Source organism: Medicago sativa, chromosome 4, assembly GCF_051527215.1.
Source record: "Medicago sativa cultivar Bolivia chromosome 4, Bolivia_mono, whole genome shotgun sequence".
Taxonomy (NCBI): domain Eukaryota; kingdom Viridiplantae; phylum Streptophyta; class Magnoliopsida; order Fabales; family Fabaceae; genus Medicago; species Medicago sativa.
In genome coordinates, this window is record NC_140752.1 from 31,909,406 (window position 1) to 31,933,726 (window position 24,321).

The following is a 24,321-nucleotide window of genomic DNA, read 5'->3' on the forward strand; positions in this document are numbered from 1 at the left end:
TGATTGGTCAAGAACAATAGAGAAAGAAAAAGAAAGAGAGAGAATAAAAATATAATGTGAATATGAGAGAGAAAGTTGTCAAAAGATTGTTAGAAAATGATTGTACAAATATCATTTCTCATAAAATAAACATGTTAAAGACTCTCTTAACGCGAAAAAGTTTAAAAGCTACAAACTTATAATTGTTTTTCCTTAAATTATCATTATAGTAAAAAAAAAAAAAAATTGAAGAAATTCAAAGGCGGTTTGTTGAGACAGAGAGAAAGTGCAAGGGAATAGGCACAAAGAAAAGGGTTGTATGACACATCACACCCCTCATAACCGGATATATAACAATAACAATAAAAAACAAAATAAAAAACAAACAAACCCTAGCATTCACACACACCACTACCCCCTTTCTTACTCTCCACCTTCCGCCGCCACTTGAACCGTTTCATCTTCCTCAAACCCCTTTTTCTACTCTCACTCACAACCCTTAGATCTCTCATTCTTTCATTCTTCTCTTCTTCTTCCCTCTCTCTCATACCATGGTTATGAACGAAAGACCCACCAAGCGAGTCAAAAGAAGAGTCACAGCCGATCTTTACGATTTTCTCTCATTCCCAACCACCGGAGATATTTCTGCCGCCGCTTCTGCCGCCGTGCCGTTCCGGAACGGTGTTTACCGGTTTCTGTCTGATCATGCAAGGTCTGCTTTTCCTCCTGAGCTTTTTCCTTCTCTGATGACGTGGCAGATCTTGTTTCGTGTTGGAGAAGTTGGTGATGGAGGTGATGTTTCGTCTGGTTTGGTTACTCTTGACATTGTTGAAGAGGATGTTACGAGGTCGAGGACGATTTATTGTGATCAATGTCGTGTTGTTGGTGAGTTGAATCGTTGAGTCAGATTCTCGGTTCTTAGGATTTTTTTTTTTCTATTTTTTTTGGGGGGAGGATTTTAATTTTCTAATTTTTTAATTTTATTTTGATGTACTCACCTGGCTCTACTGTATATGCTTTTTTTCCTATATTACAGTTTTTTTTTTTTCAAACTACGTAGGTACATTTGTTATTGTTGTTATAATTATGTTATATTTTTCAATTTAAATTTGAAAAAAAATGCTGAACTTAGAGTTATTGTTGTTGTTATAATTATGTTATATGTTGTTTTTTCAATTTAAATTTGAAAAAAAAAATGTTGAACTCATAGATTGTCAGTTTTCAAATTTGCTGTAATTTAGGCGTAAATTTATATTTAAAAAGCTGAATTGTTAATTGTAATTTTGTCAAGAAAAAAGTCAGACCAAACCATAGTGGTTAACTTTGAAGATGTATTAATATTATCATGATTATTATAATTATTATAAAGTGTAGAGATATTTTTTTTTATTATTTATGAACTTTATTATTAGTATTATGATAATGATGTTGATGTTGGTGTGGGATCATGTGATGTGGTTGGTTGGTGGATATGGAATTATGGATAAAGTTGAGTTCTGATACTTTGACTGTTTGTTGATTGAAAAAAACAAAGGATGGAGTGCTCATCCTGTGTGTCGAAAGCGATATCACTTCATAATAAGGTCTACAACTGATGCCAATGCAGCATATCAAAGACCTTGCACTAAATGTGGAACTCCTCTCCAATTATCTGAAGCAAGGTAGCAATTTCATTTTTTTGGTCCCAACCTTGACACTGTTTTTTATTGATATTGTAGGATTGAAAGTGTGGTTTGATATTTTTGCAGGTGTAACTCATGTAATTTTGACATTTCTGCTGATGATCTTGAGGAATGGTTGTATCATCAACTTGAGGAGAACAACACACATCTTCTGCATGGTGTTGTACATGCTAATGGTTATGGTCACTTGCTTACTCTTAATGGAAAAGAAGGTGGCTCGTCGCTTCTCTCTGGATCTGATATTATGGGTTTCTGGGATAGGCTTTGTGCAGCTTTGTCTGTTAGGTTTGAAATTTGAATTTGTCAATCTTCTCACATTTTGCTTCAGATTTTGGTTTTTACTCGTAGTTAATTGTGCTATAAATTTTTACAGGAAGGTTACTGTGATGGATTTGTCCAAGAAATTTGGGCTGGATTATCGTTTGCTTCATGCAATTGCCAGAGGGCATTCATGGTATGGTAATTGGGGTTATGAATTTGGGACTGGCTGCTATGCTCTTACCGAAGATGCATACAAAATGGCAGTAGATAACTTGTCCAACATGCCCTTGTCCTCATTATCGTTCCAGGATCGAGGACCTCATAACCCTGTACGGTCTGTTATTTCTCTTTACCAGTCTTTGGCTGAAACTGAACTTCGCACAATGAAAGATCTCTTCTCCTTTTTGTTGGAATTGGTTCTAAATTTTCGTAAGCCCAGGAGTGCAGAGACTGCTAAACTGCATGAACAGACCACTCCCTGTAGTTTATTATGTTCATGGACGAGAAACGATGTTGAAGATGTGCAGCAGGCTTTGATCAAGGTATTGCTTGCATCAAGTGCCTGTAATGAGGCCAAATGGGTGACAAGGCAAACTCTTAAAGGGGCAGTGGGTAGGCGTATTGGATCCCCAGAGCTTCTTGACTTCAGTCTTAAGCACTTGCAAGGGAAATCAGTTGCAAATGGAATGGTAGTTTGTTCTCGATGCAATCCCACATCTAGTGCTATTGAATTCAGGTAAGAGTAATGGTCTGTCTTTTATGTGAATAGTTGCTTCTGTGTCAACCCAGCTGATGTTTTATATAATCCTTGACAGATTGGCTCATGTGCCTAATGGATTAAGCTCTATTGCAAGCCATCCTTCCAAAGAGCAAGTGATTTCTGATTTGACATTCTTATTTAATTCAATTGTTCACCCTGAAAAAATGATCAAATATAGACCAAAGATTAATAGGAAAACAGTGGCTGATTCAGCCAGAAAGCTTCTTGACTGTAAGCAATTTATGAAGGATTACAAAATCGAGCAAATGACCTCGGAGCTGCCTTCAGCTCTTAAGATCTGGTGTCACGTGAAGCTTTCTGACCATCCTAAAGAAGACCACCCATCACCACCGCCTGAGTTAATTGTGCTGCCTTTGAATGCTACTAATGTTGACCTATTGAATGAAGTCACTGGTGTTTTTCAAGAGGTATATGCAATGTACAAGAAGTTTGTAGCCGTGAAACTTCTAGGATATGGTTTAACCCGAGATCGTGTGTATACCCTAAAATTCCTTCTGGGGTCAACCAATGGTACAGTTGAAGTTCAAGGAGAATGCCCAGCTAAAAATGGCTTAGCACGATTCCGAATGGAGCGAGGAACAGAAGAATGGAAGGTTGACTGCATTTGCGGTACTAAGGATGATGATGGAGAAAGGATGTTAGCATGTGATACCTGTGGTGTCTGGCTGCATACCAGATGTGCTGGAATTGACAGTGCTGATGGGATGCCTTCCAAGTTTGTATGTAAGAGATGTGTTAACTCAATCCGTGTGGGAGATAACCAGGCTTGTAAATTAAACACATATTGCAGAGATGAAGCGGTGGCTACATATTCTGCACCTGTTAGTTGTAATATAAAAAATGTGAATTTTGGTGTACGTTGATTGTATATAAATTACATGTATATTTATGAGAGACTAGGGTCTTATGTTATGCTGGATTTATCCAATGATTCTGTACCAGAGTTTGATTCCAGACAGTTGGAAGCCTGTTTTTGAGAGCTTTGTATCTTTTGTTGCCTTTTACGAGCTCAAAGATATAGAAACCATCATGACAAAGTTTTTTTTTCTCAAATATCATTGCTTTATGAATCAATTACAAATACTCAAGCTCTGTTATCTGGATGAAATTGATTGTTTTCTTTAGCTTTTTCCCAAGATCAAACTTTTATCTGTCACTTTTGCTAAACCATGATGCCAAATACCTGACTGTTTTTTTTTCCTTCAAGAAAAAAAAAAATACCTGACTGTTTTTAGTTTTAGTTTTACAAAAATACTAAATTGTATACAAAATTAAGCAAAAAAATAAAGTGGACTACGTTTTATAAAAATAACTGTCAGAGAACACAAATTTATACAAAATAAAACAGATGGGTAATTATTTGGTAGGCATCTGCTCAAACAAACATATTTTTAACCAACCAGGTGACAACCACTTTGTGGAAGTCTAACACAAGTGCAGTGCATCTGGTCGTATGAAACACCGCAGAATAACTAATTAAAACAGGTACATATACATGTTAAATATGCATAATTCAGATTGCATTAAGTGATTTAGCAGCCATGTTTAAAATCTACATGTCACCAATCCTATAATAGGCTTATAACAAATAATTAGTCTAAAACCATGAAACGATAAAAAAACAGAAATAGAGGTGGGAATTAGAAACTAGTAAAAACAGAAATTGCAGTCTTAAAACAGAAAACCAGAAACTGCAGTTCTAAAACCAGAAAACCATGTAGAAAGAGGGTCTAGTAAAGAACAGAAGTTGCAGTCTTAAACAGAAACCAGTAGCCAAAATCATGAAACCATTTAGGAAGATAGGATCTGATAAAAAAAACAGAAGTTGCGGTCCTTAAAAAAAAAAAGGAACCAGTAGCCAAAATCATGAAACCATGTATGAAGATAAGCTCCGATAAAAAAACACACTGCAGTCCTCTTAAAATCGAAAAAAGAGTAGCAGAAATGATGAAACCATGTAGGAGGAGAAACCATTTCTCTGATGTTTTCTCCACTTCTTTCTCATCAGTGTTAATATACGACCTGTGATGCTGCGAGGGGAAGATTAAGTGAGAAACCATTAGGCAACCCTTAATCAAATGCATCTTCTCAAGTCACCAGGGCCTGATGGGCTCCCAACCCTTTTCCTCCAAATGTACTGGAATATTGTTGGCCAAGAGGTTCAGGAGTTGTCCTTGGTTATTCTCAAAATGGGGATTTCTCTAGAAAAGTTCTCAGTGTAATCATCACCAAACTTTTAGTGGTAACCTTTGCAACTAGGCAAGCCTTATACGAATTAATTGAACCATTATAATCCTCTTTGGTGTGGAATAACCATTTGCAGCAAATAGGAGCTCTGTCAAGAGGTAAAGGAACCAGTGTCCAGGTTTTGTTCTGGAGCAATGCAACATATGCTTTGACTTCATGACAGCTAGAGATCCGAAGGCGGGCATCTGGAGAAAAGCACTCATAGGCTTTATGGGAGGTGAAATAATCAAGGAAAAATAAATCCTATGACCTGAATTGCAACTTATGACTGTCGTACGGCCCTGGCAAAAGAAAACAGACACATTATAACTGTTGTATGGCCTTGGCAAAAGAAAACGGGCACAACCAAAAATTCTGAGAAAAATAAAATAAGGCTGATTGTGGAAGAGTGTGGTGTAAGGCACTTTAAAAATTGAAAGCTGAAGTGGGAAGTCTATTGATGAGGTAGACACTAGTGAGAAATGCATAATCCCAATAGGCAAAAGGCAGAGCTGTTTGGGCAAGTAAGGTAAGACTAAGTTTAACAACATTGTGGTGGTGAGTGTGAGGACAAATAAGATAGTTTACAATACCACACTAGTTTAGAAATTGAGTGACTGGTCAACCCCCCAATTAGTTTGAACATACTTGATTTTATGAGAAAACTGATTTTCAACCATGGTTTTGAATTGCTGATAGATATGAAGAGCATCAAATTTTCTTTTTAGATGACAGATCCAACTAAATCTAGTGAATGCATCAACAAAGGTAATGTACTATATAAACCCAGTAGTGGATGTAAAGGGAGCACTGCCCCACAAGTCCCTGTATATTAATTACAGAGGGGCACTATAGGTGGTACTAGATGAATGAGAGGGAAGCCTGTGTGCTTTGCCCAAACGATAGGAAGTGCATATACTTTTATTTAGGAAAGGAATAAAAAGGACAGCTTGCACTAAAGCTCTCGCATACGCAGGGTCTGGAAAGGGTCCCACCATTTTGGTGTATTGTACGCAGCCTTATCCAGTTTTTTACACAAGAGGCTGTTTCCAGGACTTGAACCCGTGACCTTTCAGTCACGTGATAACAACTTTACAGTTGCATCAAGGCTCACCTTGTATATTTGAGAAAGGAATATTGCAAGGTTTCAATAGAATGCGTTGTAAATCAGAACTTGGATGGGCAAATCTAGAAGGCCGAGTAGAGTAAGAAATTAAACTACTTGAAATCCAGTCAGGGCCCTCTCTTCTTTCTAGATGATCCCTGACCATGTTTTAGAACATACTTACTTTGACAAAGATACATGCCTATTAAAGGAGTAGTTTTACTCAAGCTTGTAGGAATTAGTGTAGTCTATGTAACACATGAAAACAATCCTTGTAACTAACTGCAACCAAATGACTGACATGTGTCAATTACTTATACTCCCCTGATTGTAACTTCCATAATATCAAAATACAAGAAAATTCAAATTTATTCACTCATAGTATCTAAGATCCATAGTTTTCAATATAGTATCAGAAGATTGTGTTGATCCAACGACCCCAATGCAAATTTTTCCGTCACATACCGGAGAGTCGTCTTGGTCGCGTTCCTCGCTTTCGTCATCAATTTCTGAGAAATTGGACTCTGAAAACTACAGGTAGAACCTGTGATTAAAGCTCATAAGCTCCATCATTTTCTTGTTAATCCTTAGATACTGTGAAATGCATCACACTTAAGCTCATAACCTGTGTAGATCTTCCGAAATTTATTGAGGGCTATGGTGAACGAGGTGGTCTTGGTGATGTGGCAGAGGTGGTTGTTGCTCAGTTTAATGTGAAGTTTTCTGCAAATATGGCCATGATGCTTCCATCTGCTTTAATCATTTCAAATATGACTTTGTTTCATCTATACATACCTCTTTACACAACTCCAAATAGCAACTACTCATTTCCTTGGAAGTCCCAAGCTTGTACCCTGACCCAAGGTACCTTCCCACAACCTCCTCTGCCTCGGCAAACACCTTCTTGTACGCTCCCTTGGCCATACTCTACTTCGCAGTACTATGGTCCCTCCAGAGCTATGCCTTATCAAGGCATGTTCTCCATCAACAAAATTATTTTCCTCAACCCTCCATGATGCTTCCCCTTATGGCATCTCCTCAATCTCGTCCTCAGATGCTTGTTGAAAATTCTGACACTACTAGCTCTGTGAACTGGTAGTCTAACTAGTGCTGTACACCATGTGACCACAAATGCACAAAACATTCATCACTTTTCACCATTCGAAGGAACAGATCAGATCATAATTGGCAGTGGTCAAAGTTTGTTTGTTCTACTGGTTCCTTTATACTCACATCACCTCCAAACCCTAAATTTCCTCTCATTCTTACTAATCTATTGTAGAGAGAGGGAATGCTAGCATGACACTTAGAAGAAGCAAAACGACACACACAAATAGAGGGATAAACGGGATTGATTCGGGAAAACTTAAGGGGCTATGCAATATTTTTCAATACTTAAAAGACTGAATTGGTGGGTTGCTCTAATATTTCAGGCGGCAAACCTTAAAACTAGCTAAGAGGTTAAATGACTATTTGAAAGGCACATAACTCCAGCACATAATTAATCAAACAAACATTTCTTAAAAATGGGTCAAACTAACCTCCAGTCTCAGCAAGTTTGCCATAAATGTGCTTTGATGGATTTCATCCAGTCTCAAATTGTCGGTTCATCTGGGATGACGATGATCTATTTTTATTATACCGGTCAATCTGGCTCTTCGCATACTTCTTAAAATTGATTTGTCCATGGAAAAGGATGTAGCATTTTAATCAACTATCGCTGTTGCCAATACAATATATGTGAATTAAATATGCACCCTCGATGATGAGCTCTGCTTTCCATTGGTACAACTTCATAAGATTAGCTAGAAATTAACAGACCAAAAGGCTTTCTGAAAAGAATGATCTTCCAACATACCACATTTTAGAGGGAAAAAAGACTATAATCAGCCATTAAAAATAAAAATTAAAGAGCAAAGACCATGCCTTCGTTTGGGATTTAGGAAGGAAAGAAGAGGAAGGATTTTGGGTGAAAGGGAGGATGGCTCCCTACCTTTCGGGAAACTATATCTTTTCAGATCCACCAGTTTGGAGGAACTGAAAAAATGAATTGAGGAAATAATTTAGAGGGTTTCAAAAAATTCTCTAAATACTTTCCCTCTTAGCCACTTCGTATAACACTCATTAAAACAAACAAAATATTACTCACAAGCCTTCGCCTCAAAAGGATATAGATATTCACAACACCCCCACCCAAAAAAAAAAAAAAAATCAGGTTCAAAATAAAAATCCAATATCAACTTAGACATTATTACCACAACAATAATAAATTGTAAAAACAGATTTATTACAACAGCAATATAAATTCTATTAGAAATTAAATTAAGTTATACCATACTTGTAAAAAAAGGCTAGCATCCAATTTTTAATATTTCATAAGCCACATAATATCTAGTTCAACATGGGTTCCATGAGGGATGGGGAAGCAAATCTCATGTTGAAGTGTTCTGAAATTGTAAAAACAGAAAAGAACAAAGTAGACAACAAAGTGCAGCCTAGTTGGTAATACGCTTCACCTACACCCAATGGTTGTGGGTTCGAGTCATAAGGGGTAAGTGGAGAACACTATTGATCATCCCCTTTGATTTTAAAGAAAAAATAGAAAGAACAAAGTATTGCCAGAGCCAATGAAATAAAATGGGATTGGAAAGGCCTTACTGCACCAACTTCTTTTCCCTTGAACCACTTACCAAGACAACTCCACTCAACATATAAAGAATAGCATATAAATTTATGTAATATGAAGAGAACGTACCTCCACTGATCTCTTCAACAGTAGCACCCACCCACTATAGAGTATCCATGGACTTTAATATCACAAAGTTAAGAATTCACTCATTCACTATTTCAATCAAGGTTATGAAGATCAAGATCCTACCTAGAATAAAGAGAGGGGTTGCAAAATGATAAGTCGGGAAAGTAACAAGGACCGAGGATTCTACCAAAAAATATTTTACCATAATATCCCTTTTGTAGCGGCGCCACTGTACTTAATTTTTTCGACTTTTTCTCTTCTCCCATCTCAGCATGGCAAGATCTTTCTTTCGTCCCTCTTCTCTTTTTCTTCTCTCAATGCTCTCTTGCCTCATACACCCTTCAAGGGTTATGCAGACAATGTGATGGGCATGTAGATCTGCTAGGCAGCACACGTAACAGAGTTGGAACCATACCAGCTTGACTGCACCACAGAGGGCGATTTGAGGAGCAAAAAGCCTGGCCACGTGACAGTGGTGGAACCACAGTGGTTAGACTGTTACAGGAATTAGGTCGTACAAACCTGACCCTGAAAATATCATTTTTGGAATCACTTGAGATTGACGTGTCTCACAAACTCAACAATCTATCACATGATGATGTAGATCGAATAACTCAAATTCCAACTTCCAATCTATCACGTGATTAATTCACAATCTTAACCACAGTGGCATCAATAAATTGGAACTGTTTGATGTATATCGAATGACTCAAATTCCAACTTCAGGTAATCAGATTTAGACTAGGAGCTCAGAATGTGAACCATTCAAATTTCATTCAGTGGTTCCAAGCTATTGACTGCAATAAACACAGAGATTATTAACTATAGGGCATCGGCAGTCATTATCAATACTTACAAGTTACAGTTTCTGTCGTCAAAAAGAACTATTTCATTCATTTCTTTTACTTTTTCAGGTTTGAGTGTGTAAAGTAAAAAACAATCCAATGAAGCTGAAAATATTATTTGCATTCGAAGCAACACAATTAGCATAAGAAAAAGCAAATAGTGTTCAACAAAATCATCTAAAAGAGAAATGAGAAATAAAAAACCATGCATCCTAAAAAGCTTTTCTAAGTAAACCCATATTCTCAATGGTTGTTGAAAATAATAAATAAGATTAAAGCTGTTCTGTTTTCTGCAAGATTGTGCAGATTACTTGCTAATTAATAGTGACAAAATATTTCGAGTAAAATAAAGCCTGCTAAAGCAACAAATCAAGTATTAATATAATTGTTGCGCAACTCCTTAAAATTATTTGGCAGAAATCTTTAGGTTTTTGGACCAAATTCAACATAACAAGATCAGCGATCTATCATCAACTGCTAATCTTTTAAGATGCTAGTATAATTGATTTTGATTCCGAAATCTATAATATTAGCTTATTAGATGCCAAACTGCTAACCCTAGATCACAATCGCAATAGTCAACTTCGATATCATGTTAGGTTTTAGGGCTAACTAAATCATAACCGAATTATGTCAAAAACTTAATAGAGATTGCAAACTCAAGAACTATGGAAACTAATTCACATCGGAATCACACATTCGGCACATCAGTGATCGCCCATCTAAGATCGGATCGTTAAAACAACAGATTTTTAAAAAAATACCTAACTTGAATCTGAACGTCTGATCTTGATCAAACGACTACCAATATCCCGAATGTGTAGATGTGTGATTGCCCTGCTGCAGCCGAGCTCGGTCCAGAGCTAGGTTACAGAATTACCAAGAAAACATTGATTGATTATTAAAAAAACATTGCAGAATTAGTAAAATAAACCTGTGATTAGTGTTCATCAATGTTTAAGAATCCTAATATATCTATAAACTAGTAATTATAACAAAATTCAGATCCAAATTTAAACAAATCCAATAAATTCAAGTGAATTGATATGAATCAGATCAATTCAAGTGAATTGATATGAATCAGATCAATTCAAGTGAAGATTGATGCATAATATATTAAACCCTAGATCTGTTAAATGTATCAAAATTCTCCAAATTCAAAAATTCAAATTCTAAGAAGAACATGATATTGATGAAGATGAAGAAAATATAACAGAATTCACAAACAGAGAAGAGAAGAATGCTTAACTTATTGGATTGAATGAAATTCATGGAAGCGTTGCGATCGAAGAAGCTTGGAGATTTGAGAGGAAAACCTTGATGTTGACGAAACTGTTGTTGTAGAATACAAAATCGGTTATTCTTTGGCTAGAAGTGTATCTAATGAATTTTGTTACGGTTAAAGTACACTTACCCCTTATATCACACTTTTTTGTCTCCTTTTAATTTAAAAAGGGTAAAATAGTTTTTTTTTTGAAGGAAAAAAAAGGGTAAAATAGTTGTTATTAGAATTTTACTTGTTTTTTGACCGAACTTTTGTATTATTACAAATGCATTTCTTACTTGTTTTTTGACCGAACTTTTGTATTACAAATGCATTTCATCTAGAAAATTAGATGTTAATACAAAAAAATAAATTTAAATAGTGTTTTTTTGCAATTTCGACAAATTCTGATTTACCTATATAATTTTTTTTATTTGATTTTAGTCTTGTAATTTGAAAATTCTTCTCGTATAGATCTTCTCGACATCAAATTTTAAAATTGAAGGTACTTTCACCCCTAACATATAGGTGAATTATGGTTTACCTTATATCATTCATTTTGTACAAACACATTTAACGAAGGTAACAAAATATGTAAACTATATGGTTGAAATCTATTTCAGTTGTAAGGAGGATAAACTTGAATTCGTTCAAATGGTAGGGAGAAATTTTTTTTTAACCTTTTTAAAATTAGGAAACAAATTTTTTGGTGAATATGTGAAACAATGTCACTATGATTCTCAAATGTATCAAAATTGCAAATCTATTTTTAATGTCTCTTTTGTTAGTAATTTTATAAACTAAACTAAGAGACGAAAGCACATTTGATGAATGCATTGACTAAATAAAAATAAGAAATATGAGAATCAAAATGACTAATACAATAGACACTTGTGAACGTGTTTGCATTTTTGATACAACGTGACAAGGAGTTAGACAAAAATGGTGGTTTGTTATTTTGTATTATGTTTTTTTAAAGTGAAAATTAAATTTGACCCCTCTCAATTTTCTCACCACCAATTTAGTTTCGACAAAAAATAATACCTAAACTAATCTCTTACATTTTTATACTAGGGATAACTTATGCCATTTGTTATAATGAGTCGGAGACTAATTTATCCTCCGAAAAAATAACAAGGGCTAAATTGAATCGCAAGAGAATTGTGAGGGATCAAATCTTTTTTTTTTTTTGAGAGAAAGTAACTTATATCATTTCATTAAGAATCAAATCAGCAATACATGTTGGGATATCATCAAAGATCTGGAAGCCAGTACTAGATGAGGCTACCCTAGCTAAAGTATGAGCAACCTCATTTGCTTGCCTCCTAATAAACTCGACATGAGAGTTTGTTATGTAAGTGTTACTGAAATGTCTACTACTATCCATAATAGACCCAAACTCGGTGGCATCTCCCCGGCCCTTGTTGAAATAATCCGCAACCCTTTTAGAGTCAACCTCAAAATCAACATTTGTTAGTTGAAGTTCATGAGGGATCAAATCTTGTCTTTGCTTTTTTTAATGGTTAGTTCAACCATAATTGACTTATTTATATACAAATATTATATCACAATAATCTAATATTTTAATTTTCAATGTGATATCAATTATATTTCCATAAAATGTATATTTTTTAATTATACTATCTAATTGATACGTCCTCGTGAGTATAGCTCAGTTGGCAGGGGTATGCATTGTTATATGCAGGGGTCTAAGTTCAAACTCCGGACACCCCATTTATTCATTTTGAAAAAGGTGAATTCTAACCACTAGACTAAGACAAAAAAAAAAAAAAACTACATACAACACATTCAGTTCAATATTTTTTTACTTTACATTTATAATATTGGTTAATACCTTAATATTATTAAGGGTAATGTTGTAAAAGTATCATCCTCTTTCTTCCTTTTATGTTATTTTTGTGAAATGATCAAACAAAACTTATTAAGGGAAAAGGGAGTATTTTTTCAAACCCATATTCTCGTTCATTTTTAACAGTTGTTTTGATAGAATTTTTTTTATCCAATTTATTTATTCTTTTTAAAATTTAGTACAACAGTAACTATTGCTTTATTAATATTATCCTCAACTATTCATTGCACATAAACAAATTGCAGGTTAAATCGATGTTGTCAGACTCGCGAGTCTACATAGACTCTAAAAATGTTTGTAAAGTCGACTCGTAGACTCGTATGAGTCTATGGAAATTAAAATTAACTTTAAAAAAATATGTAAGTGACCCATAAATGACATTTATAATAGAAGACTAATTAGCATAAAAATTAAAATTTCAAAACTCTATAACAAAATTTTAACAAAAAATAACCATATTAGAGCAAGCAAATTAGAAAAGTAAGTAGATAAGGCCCTGGTTCCTTCCTATTGGCTAATATATGCACCAAAAAAAAAGGAGAATGTTAACCAGTGCCCTCGGGGCATTGGTTAAGCAACTAAAAGAGGTAATATTTTATTAAAAAGTGGTGTAATAATTAGTTAGTCAAAAGTAACAGTTTATATTTCCAAGACAATTTTTCTACTTTTGGATTCCTTCACCAGTGCCCCGGGGGCACCGGTTAACAAGACCCAAAAAAAAATCATAAAACATATATCATAATAGCTTTAAACATCCAAAACTCCAATGAAATCTTGATCATCATCAAAATCACCACCATTGTCATCATCACCATCATCTTCACTAGCATCCTGACCATCTTCCTCAAACTCAATCCTAGATAAAAACACCTTATTCATTATTAACCATAACCTAACTTTTATTATTTTAACCTCCAACTAATTCAACATTGCTTCCATCACCACTTTGCACATCATTATTAGCAACATTAGTTTCCACAATATTTCTATACACAAAAGAGAACCGTCATCGATGAAGGAAGAAAAAAAAATGTCATCGATGAAGGAAGATAAGAGGATTCTAGGTTTTTTTTCCTTTCAAATTTTGTTTAGTCTGAGCTTTTTCGGGGTTTATTTGCTTTAAAAAAAAGTTGTTTTTTTCAAAAAATTTGTGGACTCATAAACTCCTCATAGACTCGCGAGTGTACTACAAAAATGATTCTATGCGCGACTCCACTCATTTTTACCTTCTAGATTCATAAACTTGTACAAGTGTACAAGTCTACTCGTGAGTATGACAACCATAAATTAGATGATATAATAAATAGTTAAAAATATTAACTAGAACAGTTAATAATTTCATACAACCTTTACCCCTAAATACATCTTTGACCAAATCAAGAAAACTAAGAAAATATGTTGTATTGTTAATTTTTTGACATTTAACATTATTTTGCAAACTTACCCTTTGGAGAGAGAATTGGTTTATATTTGTACCATTATATTTATTAAATATTGTAGAAACAGATGTAACATAATTAAAAAACACATTTATACAGAAATAATTAATGTAGTGAAAATATGAAAAGGGCCTTATAAAAATGGACAAGTAAGCAACCAAATGATTAGAAAATATCTTTTAAACCATGAGCAACTTCTCTAAACACCCGTTTATTGACTCAGTTCACTACTAAAATGACTGAAAAGCACACTCAATTCAAAGTAACATAAATTTTGGGCCCTTAACACCTACATGTGGATGTCCTTTTATAATACAAATCCAACCACTATAAGTTGTGTCCTTTGGTAATTTCTCCCATCACACATCCTTGTCTTATCCTCTTGGTACTTGATATATTCTTTTTATTCCTTGTACTACAATCATTGTGGGACAACTCATTGAACTTTGTCCCTAAGCAGCAGTAGACAAGGGCCCCCAAGAGCTTATACCCTTTTGTACGACCGTACCTGAAGCCATAACATGATACAACTCTATAGCCCGTATTAGCGTTGTATCTTCATACATCATCATCATCTTTCTCAAGGTACATTTCCAAACCCGATGTTCCTCCTCTTCCACAAAACACCCATAACAAGAATTACTTGTTCAAAATAACTAAATAACAATTAAAACAAATTAATTCCCTAAATTCCTAAATAGTAACCCATTTGGGTTAGTCTAGTGGTGTTGGCTTGGAACCTTGGAGTGTGCAGCTCCTTAAGTTCGATTCTCTCCGGTGCTAATTTGGGTGAGATAATTTAGTTTCTTTAAAAAAAAACCTAAATAGTCACTGATTAGATCCTGTAGGCATTGCAATCACTCAACAGCTCTTGAAATATTGGAGATAAGTGTAAGGTAATAATCAACATTTTTGCCGACCATCATAGCTCAAAACACTCAAAACCAACGATACCTATCACTCTACTAGAGAAATTAAGTAACCCATAATTGAGGGACTAAGTTCCTCGCTAAGCGTCAATCACTTGAAGTAAAGGGAATCACGGTTGAGAAAACTTAGCCGATCTCAACTAATTTTAGCTTCCATCAACAAGTGGTTACGCTTATTGTTTATTTTTCAAACAGAGAAAGAAGCTTTGGCGCGAACAACTCAATAGTTTAGATTCTTATTTATACTTGTAATTTTATTTTGTATGAAATTTCTCATAGTAGTATTATTGTAACAATCATATGATAGTTTAAGATTATTTGATTTATATACTGTATCAAACATAACATCCTTTATTGTGTCCTACATAATATATGGGGTGTTATAAGTATTAATGTCCAAAATACCACCCTAAAAAAGAAAAAGACTATGACCTAATCGAAAAGAAAATAATCAGAAAAAGCCAAGAATATGGACTAGAAATATTATTGTACATTCTTTTTAAGGAGAATAATTAGATCATATTGTAAATCAATCAAGTAGTTAAAATATATTTTAATTGACGTAGGATTTTCTATAACATTCTGTCATAGAGAGTAATCATCATACCACCTTAAAATTTATAAAGGAGTGTCTGAAGAGACATTAAACACTTCCAACCTCACAGATATGAGAAGACAAAACAGACTTTGTCTAAGTCAGGATCTTTAACTGGAACTCATCATACTTGACGAAGCAAAAATGACGAGTGACAATGGACTTAGAAAAGATTGATACTTTGTGGGCTTTGTAGTATAAGCAAGGGAGGTAGGATATACTCAAAATGTTAAACATTTTAATTGAAATACTGCATTGTTATAAATAAATTTTACAGATGCATTTAATCAAATATCACTCAGTAATATCTAAACTATAGATAAAAAAAATAGCTCGTTTTGGATTGACTTTTTTCCCTTCTAATTATATTCTTAAGCAAATTTGACCATAAGAGCGCTATTTATTGATGTCATTCAAAAAGATAAGAGTTTATATTATATATTATATTTTTGAAAGATATTACATTTATCCTGTTAGTATCATTGAAAAAGATAAGTTTAGTTTGTTACAATATAAAAGTACAAATATGTATTATATATATCTATAATTTTTATCAAAATAAAATTAATTTTAATCAAATTTTCATAAAACCATCTTTTATAATTTATACGTATTAGCGCAACAATAATAACGGATAGACGACATGGAATACCGCTAGTTTTAAATAATGAAGATGATGTGTTAGCGATTAATATAACAAAGTCATACAATAAAATAAAATACTCATATATATTAAGCGGTGACAAGAAGCTTAGTCAATAATTTGAATCTAAGTTTTATCACCCCTTCACACGTGTAATTAAATATTTCAGAACTTGAGCATAGGGATTACTTATGATATAATCGCCAATTAAACATGTCCAAAGATGACTTCAAAATTAAGGCATTGATACCATAATTCAGAACATTGTATGAATGCCTTGAATACATGTATATATAATATGGCTTTTAGTCAACATGCATGGCCTCAAAGCTGTCAGCAATCAATGAATTTTAATTTAGTCAATATAGGAGAAACATGCATGAAAGCAAATGGACTTTGAGAATTGAAGTTTCCACGAATTCACCTGATTATTTCACTAAAGAAAATGATGCAAGCTACTCAATGCATGCTAGGAGGGAGGCTCCTTTGCAGACTCGCTTTCAGAGACTTCATCTAGTGTCTTCTGAGGGGCTCTATGGTGGGGGATATGTCCAATTGGGTTGGGAATGTTGGGTTTGGAATGTTAGGTGGAGGAGGGGGTTGTTTGTCTGGGGGGGGTATGAATTGTTCAGCTCTTTGCTCACGATCATTGGTTGTGGAAACATGACCTAAATGATATGTACTTGGTGAAATCAACTTAGTTGACCATTTTGCGACTAGTCGATAATGGGAAGGGTCAATCGACAGGGGAGATCAAACTCATGTCTAGTGTTTGGAAGTCGTGGGGTACCTCTTAAGGTTATTATCTTTTTCTGGTAGTTGATCCAGAATTAGGTACCGACTCGACATAACTTATGGATACTACTACAGAAATAAGTTTTCACATCAGTTGGAAACTACTTTTCACATCAGTTGACAACCGATGTAAAGTGATATGATGTGGAATGTGCACATCATTTCACATCAGGTATGAACTGATGTGATAAATATATTTCCACATCAGGCTTTTTTCCCACTGATGTGATACGTTCTTTTTAAGATTTAAGATCAGGGTTTTCACATCAGTTTTGCGATAGGCACTGAAGTAAAATAATTATATTTATCATCAGTCTTCTATCCCACTGATGTGAAATCTACACTTTTATTAAAAAAATATTATGCTTTATTAATACTGCTTACAAAATCAGCTTGAGACCATGTGCTACCACACTAGATGGTGCACCCGCGCTTCGCTCGGGTCGATAATGAACACAGTAAATTAAAAGCATGTTAAATATAATCTAATTGAACTTTCATTACAAAATCACATGAGAAACAATAACAAGAATTAATGATTCATTATATCAGACACGTTAAATACAACAAAGTGTTCTACACCCGTGCGTACACATAATAATATCAGTCACTAACAACAACTAAACATTTTCCTTCAAAAAACATCTAAAGATCCAACTGGTACCGTGCGAATACGTTTGCATCTTTTATTGTTGTCTTGCTTATGAGGGCTTCCAACTTGCAGATTAGTGTATGATATATACAATTTTACCTGTAAGTATACAAGTAAAGAACTAAACTTATTAGAGAAGAAATGACAGAAAAAATAAACAGATCAGCAGAATCCCTGTTTACAAAATAATGAAAAGAAATTGGAGAAACACATTTTTGAAGAAATTGGAGAAACTAACAACACTACTATAAAGTCATGATCACAAAGTCATGATCACAATAGAGATCACATTTATCTATCTATAGTTAGATGCATAGTAGTCATCTTTAATATGTCAACTTATAAAGAATTGAATACAAAATGCATAAAAACTCATATGGCCTCCCATTATAGATGTCATGGGTAAAGAAACTTCTCGTGCTAGCAAACCAATATGCACAATATATTGTGAATATCAAATATTGAGTGGTAAACTTGTCAGATAGAGTATATCAATAGCACACAATAAAGATTGAAGAATAGAAAGAAAAAAAAATGTCTTCAAAATGAGAAAATGATTTAATCTACATGACTATGTCTAGTGTAAATCTAGCTATGCAAAAAGAAGTAGCTTGATATGCATAGTAAGACAAATTGTGATTCCTGAAATATATATGGTAATAGAAACAATCAAAATCAAAATAAGTGATATTTGTGAAGTAAAAACATGCACAATCTCATGTTATTTAGGAAAAATAAGTACATATAGGAGGAAAAAATAGAAACAACTTCTAAAGTCTACAATCTGCCCACCTGCTATATCAGCAGAAATTGGCTGCACACGGCCTAAATTCAGTTGTCGAGAGTTCCTTGGGCAGCAGCCTGTCATGTGCTGCTGCTGTACTGAGTTGCTGGGCACATTCTCGGCCTGCCTGGCTGCTGTAGCAGCAGTACTGGTCAGCGCTTCTGCTATATCTGGAGGCTGAAATGCGTCTGCACCTCCGCTAGATTGTTGTTGCTGCAACACAGGATTGCGGGGCAGGTTTGCAGCCTGCTAGTCTAGATAGATTGTGAGTTCAACAATAAATTTCAATGTAAAAATCACGTTTAGAATTAAAAATAAATTTCAATAAGATGGTGCTCCTATCCAATAGGAAGTTGATAAAAACTTCCAATTAAGAGGCTCTATGTTACGGGAGAGAATGATGCAAACATAATTCTTTTTTATTTTGTTTGTCTGATCCAGTTATTGTCAGGAGTAGGTCTCATGTTTTGATGGCCGTACATAAAATACAATCAATAATAAACAATATAGTAGTAGGTGTGTGGATAACATTTTTATTTTCAGCTACGGTATGCAATCAACTTGATATTTTACCTGTTTAATTCAAACAAGCTGCACTACAGCAATAACCCTTTGGGGCCCCATTTTGTAGAAGATCAGCAAGCTCATCAAATAGCAGAGCAGTTCGCCAACCCCATCCTTTAGGAGCTTTAGGTAGAAGAGTGCCCGTTTGTTTAAAGCTTCCGATACCGTGCAGTCACCTTTTCACGTGAGTCAACATACATATGTACCTGATAACAAATTTCAAAGATATACCATGATGTAAAGTCTAACATCTAATTTAAAATTTACAATGAAAGTTGTTAGCAATCAGCTTGCAAGTATATATGTCAGGCCATGTAATAAATTTATAAAAGGGATAAAAAAAAAAAGGTCGCTTGCGTGGTAGTAAGGTCGTTACTATTTTACTGGTACTAAAATAAACTTTTCAAATTTCAAAGCATAAATATAATACCCAACTTAGGCCCAAATAATTGAAATATATGAAAAGCAGTCCCGCTAACCTTCTTGTGCATATCAGTTATCTCTGCCTTCCGACGGTGAAGAAACAATCCTGCATTATCATTCAAACTATTTACTATTATTACTACTGCTGATATTTGTTCACATCCCGAAGATGATAATTTTGATGTAATAAAACATTACCAAGGGTGCGGCGTCCCTGGGGGTCTTCATCATTAAAAGCCTGAATACTGACCTGAAGATTCAAACAAATAAAATGTTTTCAAACCAAGACACTCAAGATCGTCTTAGATGAATATAACGAGTAACTGATGTACATGTTACCTTCCACGAAGAACAAGCATAGAAAACTTCTGGAGAATGCTTGACCTGGCCATCACCAAGCCTGTGCACTTCCTCAAAACTTACACTGCAAAATCAACAGAAATTTTCAGAACATTTAAATAAACTAATGAAGCTTAGTACTCACAAATTTAGGAGCCTTATAAAGAAGGGGCTTGCTAACAAGTTCCTTAAGGGAACATGTTACAGAACCAAATAAAGGGATATAGTGTTGAAAAGAACAATTTATTAACTTTTAATGAACTGAATACACCACTTCCATGACAAATATGTCTATTTTTTGATTCCTTGACATGTGCCCTTAGGACACATGTTAGTATTTGCCTTTAGTAAAAGCAAGAAATGAGACAGAAATAGTAAAAGCAAGAAAAAAAAAATATATAAGTTAAACAATTGAGACAGAAATACAAGACATGATAACAGAAATTACAAGACGAATCCCACTTGAATTGTAAGGCAGGGGTTCCATGCATTCAGGAAATAGCAATGAGCACTTTTTGCCAGGAATTCCATGTGCAGGATGTTCAACCTTGCAGTGAGCACTTTTTGCCAGGAATGTGTGGAAAGCCAATTCAAACCTTTTCATGAAGCATTAGAAAAGTGTTATGCAGTTTGCAAAACTCAATCTGCTAACCACAAAACCCAAATAAAGGCCTATGATACACTTACCGCTTCTCTTCACAGGGTATCCACAGATCATTAGAGGTCAGTAATGCATGTAATGTATGAGATGAAAGTTTAGGAAGCACCTGCAACAAGTAAATGTTGCCAAATCAAACATAATCTTTGTATTCATAAGAAACACATAATCAAGAACCAAAACCACCAAATGAAGCGAAGCATGCACTTGGTTTTCCTTGTTACCTCTCTCAACTCCATGCCGCCACTTTGACAGAGGTAGCCCCAACAAGCAGTTATAACACGCTCCCCATGAATGCCATAATCTTGGTTCTCCGCAAACACCTACACAGTCACACACAACCAATAACTGACCAAAAACTGTATACAGTATTGGTTAAATTTCACCAATGAGGCTATACAAGCATCCGGATTTTTGAACCTGATAAGCCAAGAAATTTGAAGTCCACAGCTCAGATATAATGAAATCTGTACATATAGCACATAAATCCTACATAGATGTAATGATACACCAAATAAAAACATTATAAATCTGAATATCATGAAAAAGATTAAACGGTATTAATGATCATGCCTTTACGGAAATGATTTGAATATTTTGTTTCAAGCCATTAATGTAAACAACAACATACCTGAAGATCAAGAAAGGATGCGGTAACAAGGACACGAAATGCATTATTATCATTAAGTTTAGGGTGGTTCCCATAAAGATATGCCAAAGCAATTGCAATAGCCCAGTCATTAACATTGTTATCATCGATTTGCAAGGTCACAATAGCAGCACTGGCTTCTTTCCAGGGACCATGAAGCAAGTTCCTGAATCACAAACACCAGATAACAAAAATGTATTTTAAGTTTTCAATAATTCACTTCAAGATGATCTAGAAAATTCATGCTTCATATAGATGATCATAACCTCGTTTTCCAATCTAAATTATACAAATATACAATATAAAAGCACTAAAGCTCTAATATCAAAGCACTAGTAATCAAATATACTCCTCATTGCTCTTGAGCTAGAAAGTTACTTGTACAGTTAGCAATGAATGGAGCCTTATCCTAAAATACACATAAATCACAAAATCATTTAAAATCAAAACACGAATCAAGATTTATATTAATTTTCTTCAGTCAAACAGAGGTGAAATTCTCAAAGCATCCTAACCTAATTCAACCTTTATATCCATTCCATTCCTTTCCTCCAGCTTTCCCAACCTAATTCAAATTTACCCTAAATCACGTTAAAAAACTCAGTAACATTCAAAATTTCCCAACAATCAAATCCAACTGTAAAACTATATGCTTCACAAAACTCACCACAACAACGGATCTGTTGCTTGGATTCTCTTTCTCAAACCTCTCTTTGAATTCAGACCTAAAAATCGCAAAACAAAAATCATCAGAATCAAATCGAACTTCAACGGAACAAATTCATAATGTAAACATTTATTACTGACTCGAACTTCACCGTAGCTGAAAAAAAAACGTAAGGAAAAAAAATCAGAATTAAATCGAACTTCAGCGTAATTAAACAAAAATTTTACAACATTTCAAACAGAGTTATTAAACTAATAGATTGTTGAAACCTAAACATAAAACTAATTAAAAACGAAATCTGAGATGAAATTGAAGAAATTTGAAAAAATGGACCTGAACGTAATCAAAACTCCAGCGATTGAAGAGCTTGAATTCGATCAGGGATGGATCTGAAACGACTATAACAGGTTCTTCAATGACGTAAGTGGCAGAGAAGAAGATGGTGGTGGTACGGCGGAGAGAGAGCTTCCGATTGAGAGAGAGAGAGTTTGGACGGTGAGAGCTTCCGTTTGAGAGTGAGAGAGCTTGGACGGTGAGTGAAGAAGTGTGGATGCCTTTTACGTTCTACGATTGAGGAAAGGGATAAGGTAAAGTGAAAAGGTGTTTTTCCCTCAGGCAGTTTTCACCACTGATGTGAAAAATATTAGCCAAAGTTTTCACCTAAATTGCGAATATGCCACCGCGTTTTTCTCCCATCATTTCAATTATCAACTGATGTAAATGTTATGTGCTATTAGTAATTCCCCTCATTTACTTATGTCAACTGATGTAAAAAACCACAATATGTATCTTTCCCTTCAGGTATTTTTTGTGCTGATGTGAAAACAGAAACCCCCTTGATGTTAAATGTATATTTTGTAGTAGATATAAGATAAAATTCTCCTCATGAAAATGATTTTTAGTCAAACACTATGGTCGTTCCTGTTCCTACTGCAAGTGAAAAGTAAAATTGGTTTGCACTGTCGTCGATACAGGTTTATGGGGGTGTACGTTTGAGGCCTACGCTTTTGGATGTTTCTCTAGTCACCATAGGGGTGTGCAAGTCTCTAAGTCACCATAGGCCTACGCTTTATTTGGGGATAGCAGAAATTTTTATTAATAAATTGGTAACTAATTATTGTTTTACAACAATCTACGAGAGCTTGAGATTACAATGTTTAATTTTTATCAACGAGTTATCACATCAAGTGTATGAAGAAAACTTAATTTATTTATTTTTTTTAAAGGAGGAAAACTTAATCTTATTCACATAATAAAACAAAAAGAAAATCTAAATGGTTGATGAAAACTTATGTGTCTAATCTCCCGATCGAAAAAGTCTCTGCTAAATTATGGTGCATTTCATATATACCAGTAACCAGCCGCGAAGCTAGCAAAATTTTCTTGAGGTGGCCACATATAAAGCGAAATAAATATTTTTTAAAATTAATAGTAAATTTTACCAATAAGCAAAAAATTGAATCACAACAACTATTACTTATATAAAATGTAGGCTTAATTGCATGTTTGGTCCCTTAGGTTTATTTTAGTTTTCAAGTTGGTCCCTTATGTTTTGAAAGTTTCAAGTTGGTCCCATACGTTTATTTTAGTTTTCAAGTTGGTCCCTTACGTTTTGAAAGTTTCAAGTTAGTCCCTTATGTTTATTTTAGTTTTCAAGTTGGTCCCTTATGTTTATTTTAGTTTTCAAGTTGGTCCCTTATGTTTATTTTAGTTTTCAAGTTGGTCCCTTATGTTTTGGACCGACTTGAAAACTAAAATAAACATAAGGGACCAACTTGAAAACTAAAATAAACATAAGGGACCAACTTGAAACTTTCAAAACGTAAGGGACCAACTTGAAAACTTTTAAAACGTAAGGGACCAACTTGAAACTTTCAAAACGTAAGGGACCAACTTGAAAACTAAAATAATTTAACATAAGGGACCAAACATGCAATTAAGCCTAAAATGTACTTCATAAAATACACTTAACGCAACAAGAATGGAATATAAAGGGTTATAATTTACTAATTACTTATTTTTTTAGCTATAATAAAACTTGGGGTAGCAAACTATGTATTATTAGAGTAGCTAAGTATACAAATATACCTACTTATTCAATGATTTTTTTCTCTTTGGGGTAGCCAAAGCCACCCCTTGAGTATGAAAGCATCCGCCCCTGCCAGTAACATAGTTAACAACGGCTACAAAAAATATTAAGTTAAAGAGGAAGCAAATTTTCAATCAGCAAAAAATACAGAAGAAAAAGGTGTGTTTAAACTCATTTGGAGAATGAGTAATAACTCACTTGGTTGAGTTAAGAGTTTTAAGGAGAAAGGTCCATGATTATAAAATCTTAGCAAGAGAGGTTGGAGGTTGGGGGCCGGAGTTGTTCTTCTTGGTGGAGGGAGGTGGGAAGGATCAGGGATGGGGGAAG

The 24,321-nt window shown here is 34.4% G+C and overlaps 3 protein-coding genes and 1 long non-coding RNA gene across 7 annotated transcripts; 1 reads left to right on the plus strand and 3 right to left on the minus strand.

Annotated features, from left to right (window-relative positions):
- Positions 1 to 358: 358 nt before the first annotated feature.
- On the plus strand, positions 359 to 3,753 carry LOC146928780 (PHD finger protein At1g33420-like). The gene is made up of 5 exons (XM_085700992.1): positions 359 to 864; positions 1,514 to 1,640; positions 1,728 to 1,946; positions 2,035 to 2,658; positions 2,738 to 3,753. The coding sequence occupies exons 1-5, from the start codon at positions 531 to 533 to the stop codon at positions 3,564 to 3,566; spliced, it is 2,133 nt and encodes a 710-aa protein (XP_085557118.1). The 5' UTR covers positions 359 to 530; the 3' UTR covers positions 3,567 to 3,753.
- On the minus strand, positions 3,452 to 11,029 carry LOC146928781 (uncharacterized). Of its 3 annotated transcripts, XR_015005852.1 has the most exons (5): positions 10,399 to 11,029; positions 8,992 to 9,586; positions 8,790 to 8,912; positions 7,576 to 7,806; positions 4,475 to 5,231 (listed from the first exon to the last, which is right to left on the minus strand). It is a non-coding gene; the product is annotated as an uncharacterized LOC146928781 (long non-coding RNA). The 3 variants fall into 3 exon arrangements; XR_015005853.1 differs by lacking the exon at positions 7,576 to 7,806 and having other exon boundaries at positions 3,452 to 5,231; positions 10,884 to 11,029; XR_015005851.1 differs by lacking the exon at positions 7,576 to 7,806.
- Positions 11,030 to 17,643: 6,614 nt separating this feature from the next.
- On the minus strand, positions 17,644 to 22,676 carry LOC146928782 (uncharacterized). 2 transcript variants are annotated; one of them, XM_085700993.1, is made up of 14 exons: positions 22,239 to 22,676; positions 21,906 to 21,963; positions 21,754 to 21,803; positions 21,221 to 21,404; positions 21,010 to 21,078; positions 20,814 to 20,912; positions 20,619 to 20,698; positions 20,380 to 20,527; positions 19,932 to 20,016; positions 19,791 to 19,842; positions 19,649 to 19,698; positions 19,179 to 19,375; positions 18,614 to 18,859; positions 17,644 to 17,920 (listed from the first exon to the last, which is right to left on the minus strand). In XM_085700993.1, the coding sequence occupies exons 7-12, from the start codon at positions 20,647 to 20,649 to the stop codon at positions 19,319 to 19,321; spliced, it is 423 nt and encodes a 140-aa protein (XP_085557119.1). In that variant the 5' UTR covers positions 20,650 to 20,698; positions 20,814 to 20,912; positions 21,010 to 21,078; positions 21,221 to 21,404; positions 21,754 to 21,803; positions 21,906 to 21,963; positions 22,239 to 22,676; the 3' UTR covers positions 17,644 to 17,920; positions 18,614 to 18,859; positions 19,179 to 19,318. The 2 variants fall into 2 exon arrangements, with proteins under 2 accessions (XP_085557119.1, XP_085557120.1); XM_085700994.1 differs by lacking the exons at positions 20,619 to 20,698; positions 20,814 to 20,912; positions 21,010 to 21,078; ... (2 more) ...; positions 21,906 to 21,963; positions 22,239 to 22,676 and having other exon boundaries at positions 20,394 to 20,528.
- LOC146928783 (uncharacterized) lies at positions 20,742 to 23,303 on the minus strand. Its single transcript, XM_085707123.1, has 7 exons — positions 23,257 to 23,303; positions 21,906 to 21,963; positions 21,617 to 21,647; positions 21,505 to 21,517; positions 21,221 to 21,404; positions 21,010 to 21,078; positions 20,742 to 20,912 (listed from the first exon to the last, which is right to left on the minus strand). Exons 1-7 carry the CDS (start codon positions 23,301 to 23,303, stop codon positions 20,742 to 20,744), a joined length of 573 nt encoding a protein of 190 aa, XP_085563249.1.
- Positions 23,304 to 24,321: the final 1,018 nt, after the last annotated feature.